The 4,318-nt window shown below is 33.1% G+C and overlaps 1 protein-coding gene across 2 annotated transcripts; it reads right to left on the bottom strand.

Moving 5' to 3' along the window:
* Window positions 1–353: 353 nt before the first annotated feature.
* LOC132065783 (glucan endo-1,3-beta-glucosidase, acidic-like) lies at window positions 354–4,017 on the bottom strand. 2 transcript variants are annotated; one of them, XM_059459322.1, is made up of 2 exons: window positions 3,900–4,017; window positions 354–1,392 (listed from the first exon to the last, which is right to left on the bottom strand). In XM_059459322.1, exon 2 carries the CDS (start codon window positions 1,294–1,296, stop codon window positions 439–441), a length of 858 nt encoding a protein of 285 aa, XP_059315305.1. In that variant the 5' UTR covers window positions 1,297–1,392; window positions 3,900–4,017; the 3' UTR covers window positions 354–438. The 2 variants fall into 2 exon arrangements, with proteins under 2 accessions (XP_059315305.1, XP_059315304.1); XM_059459321.1 differs by lacking the exon at window positions 3,900–4,017 and adding an exon at window positions 2,462–3,233 and having other exon boundaries at window positions 354–1,394.
* Between the last annotated feature and the right edge of the window lie 301 nt (window positions 4,018–4,318).

The raw sequence follows: 4,318 nt of genomic DNA on the forward strand, positions 1-4,318 counted from the left end.
AGTTCTTTTCTCCACACATATCAATAAGTTTCACTATTCTATTATTAAGATATCACTTTAGGACCTTCATTTATTCTAATTTCTAAACAACTTTTAGACTATCCAAATTTGAACTCTAAATTTAATTATATTTTGACCCGGTAATCCATTTTAACATACCAACACAAATAAGGTAGCTCTTATTTTGCTCAAGCTCTTCTTGAACTCAGAGACTCTTTGACCACCCTCCGGACAATAATAATGTTATATATAGTGAACTACCAGTTGCAAACACAAATTATGTTAGTACTATATATTACAGTATATATTTATGTCCTGGAGAGATCAAGCCTTGATTTTAATTGAGACAATAATTTTAACCAGCAAATCCTTTAAAAATCATAAATTTAGCATCATGTTCTTTAAATACATAAATGAAATTAAACTGCTGTAATTAAACTAGAAGGTAAGATTATACTTCTGAGTTTTATCAGGATAGAACACTCCAAAATGCTTCTCAGTCTCTCCTCCTATCTTCACATTTTCATCAAACATAGCAAACAAATAAGTTTCTATAGCCTTTCCGGGCTTGTGTATAGTTCCTGATGTTGACTTCACATGACTAATCAAATTCCTATAATAAGTCGCAGCATTATCCATACTTACTCCAACACCACCACCATCAGATGGCCATCCACTTTCAGCAACAACAATCTCTATGTTATCTCCACCAGCTTTCTCAACTGCATAATATACTGCATCCAACATAGCATCAAATAGATTTTGATAGCCCGATGGGTCGGGTTTTTGTTGTGTAAAAAGTGCATAAGGGAGTGGAATACGATCAGGGTTGGCTTTATAACCATAATATGGATAAATATTTGCCAGCAAAGGCGATTGATTCTGTTTCAAGAACTCAATGATCGGTTTGATGAAACTGATAGCATCGTTGCGAAACACTGAATGAGACGGTGGGTATGTACTTGTTAACATCCCGGTCTCTATACTTGTTGTGACCTTCACTTGATCCTGCAGATGAAACGTCGTTATGGCTTGTTGCACATTTTGCAATGCAGGAAGAAGGAATGGAGCAAATTTGGCTTTTGCAACATTGCCAGGAGATATTTCATTTCCAACACTTATATATTTGAACTTGACATTTGAGGAATAACTCATAATGTTGGCGTTGACCCAATCTGTAGCTGCTTGAGGATCTGTCAATGCTTGAAGATTTTCATTTGGAACGTCAAGAATGATGCCTATATTACTTTCCTTGAGAGCAGTAAGTGTTTCAGGAATTGGATCATAGACTCTCATGTTTGTTATGTCATTTGCTTTATAAAGATTTACAACATCTTGGGCTGATGGTAAGTTATTCCCATTTCTCCCGTAACACACTCCAATAGACTGTGCCTCTGTATCGAAAAAAGAAAAAAAGAAAAAAAAAGATTCAATAAATAAATAGAGTTATTGTAGGATCACATTAAGGGAGCCTTGAAGCAATGATAAAGTTGTCTCGGTTTGAGACTTGGAAGCAGCCACTAATGCCTGCATTAGAATAGGCTGTCTACATCACACTCTTAGGGTCTGTCTTCCTCAACCTCTTAGCAGCGTGATCTTTGTGCACCGACGCCTTACATTAGGATCACATACCATAAGTACTTAGTTGAAATCCTTTGAAAGTAATACATAACCTATTTTGCATAGAAGTTAACACTAACAATATAGTTTAACTTTTTATAGGGGTTACACTACCCTCCCGAATAATTATTTATTCAACAGTTAGTATTAATTAAAGAGAAGTATCTTAAATTACATCTAAATAATTTAATTATTACAAAATATTTTTGTATGGTCAGTACATAGAATATAAACTTATTTCCATGAGTTACATAACAAAATATGCAATTTGGGAATTTCTTTTTATATGTTTTTTTTTTTATCCCTCCCCCAGGAGCTCCCCTTTTTGCTCCTTTGGTGTGACTCGAACCCACAACCTTTGAGTTGGAGGTGAAGGGTGCTTAATATCTGAGCAACCCCTCTTGTCAATTTGAGAAATTTCTTCGTCTTCATAACCTGTTTTCCTTTTCTCTCTTGGTAGTAAAATTACTTTTAAATAGAAATGGTCGAAATTTAATAGAATCATCATAAAACATAGAGGATGCAAAAATAAATGTAAATTTCACTGAACAATAAATATTCCAATATATGATTCAAGTATACAAATATATATCATGTATTCTAAAATCAAATACTTATATCTCCTATTTTGTTGCCACTATAAATATTTAACTGACAGGGATCGAAAATAAATCAAAAGGGATTAGTAGTTGCAATTCTATGTTATAGAGTAAAAATCATACAAAAAGTTCTTTTCTTTTCTCTTATCTTTCCTGCCCCATTATATTCCTGCTACAACAAAAACAGGAATAATAATAAATGGTTAAGGAAAAATCAAGCTAATGAGATGATGAGCAAATACCTATTATTTCAAGGCATGTCAATATTAACATACCAGCAAGTACAAAGACGGACAAAGTAGTCATCATGAATCAATAAGCAACAAATGAAACGTATACGTATACTGTAGGAAAATGACTAGATGGTGGCTTCTTATATAAGGAAAAAATTGACTAGAGTGTAATATTGAAACTAGTTACTGTAATCTAGCCCGAGTTAAGTGTATCTAAAGTCATTTAATATACCAAACTACCTTCTTGGAATACATATCATAAGCTTATTGGAAATTAATTGATGGATTAATTGTGTATTTGAATTTAGATTCACTAGGCAATTGTTTTATGAGTAGACCTGTATTTTGGATATATACATGACGATGGTTTTTCCCCTACATTGCGTTAGATTGTGGCAATTCAAAAATGAGTTTAAATTAGTAAGTAATTGATTACGTAAAAGTTATTAATCAATTAATGGTAAATATTAACAGTCAAAATGAATTATTAATGATCTGAGAAGAGAGTGGGTAGCCTTTTGGGTGAATCAGTCAAATGCACTGGAGTATAAAAGTTTTTATACCACTAATTGATAAAACTATATCTTTTGACTACTTTTGATGTTATGATTCAAGTTAAATTCACACTTGAAAGATTACAAGAACGATAGTCAATTTTAACTAGTAAAGGCTAGCGTAATCTTGACTGTAGTTACTGTTTCGTAAAAACTTTATTATATATCTATTGGTCCACATTGATCTTGTAACTCATCCCAGAAGACTCTTTTCATGAGTTTCAAGAAATAAAAGGAAAAAAAAAAAAAAAAAAAAAGATAATGCAAGATCTGGCGCATCTCACATTCATTACTGCAGCTTGGAAAAGGGCCACACACCAATTGCTTTCAAGCATATAATAAATTTTTAATAAACTTAACAAAAGTATGAGATGTTGAGATGTTACATACCATGAATTTTTTTATATAGTATTTAGGTCAGAGGCGGATCCAGAATTTTAAGTTTGTTGGTTTCTATAGTAATCTCAAGTTAATAGGGACAAAAAACATAAATGGTCATCTAGTGAAACTATTGACAACTAGATGGCCCAAGAACTTTATAACATTTTTTAGCCTTTTTAAAAATAATTTCATTTCATAGCCTTTTTTAACTAATTTCAGCATAAGCATAAAAACTGTATCATTATTTTATATAATATGTATCACTACTGTATATGTATAGAAAAATGTATCATACGTATAGAAATTATATCATTGTTATATAGAATATGTATCTTTACAGTATTTGTATAGAAAATATATCATTATTGCATAATTTGTATATAATAAATGTATAATTAACGTACACTCATTAATTATACACATATTATACAATTATCATACACGTATTATACATGTTTTGGGGAGTGAAGTAACAAGTCCAACTTTGAAGCTAGTTTACTCTTCGCGGGAACAACTCAGAAATGCTTGCGCATTGCACAAAGTCATCGTTGCCGCCGACGACCACCTACCTACCAACTCTATGGTTCCCAAATTCACAGCGGAGCTTCATTTTGGCTTCAATAGTTCTTCATTTTGGCTTCAATAGTTTTTCTTCTACTAAAGCATTGAAACTGCAAGTCAAGGCTTTGGACCGCAGCAATAACAACAACAGCATCAGCACTGGTAATGGTGGTAAGAATGTCGCTCCATCGTCGCCGTCGTCGTCATCGGTTCCGAAAACGAACTACGTGGTGTTGCCGATGAAGCAGTCGTGGAAGAAGAGGCGGAGGGCGGCGACAACGACAAAAAAAAAAAAAAAAACAGAATTGTTAAAGCCAAAGACGTGGGTTCAATTCGTCGCTTTCTGCTGGAAAGCAGATTCGGTGGCTAG

Source organism: Lycium ferocissimum, chromosome 7 (genome assembly GCF_029784015.1).
Source record: "Lycium ferocissimum isolate CSIRO_LF1 chromosome 7, AGI_CSIRO_Lferr_CH_V1, whole genome shotgun sequence".
NCBI classification, from domain to species: Eukaryota; Viridiplantae; Streptophyta; class Magnoliopsida; order Solanales; family Solanaceae; genus Lycium; species Lycium ferocissimum.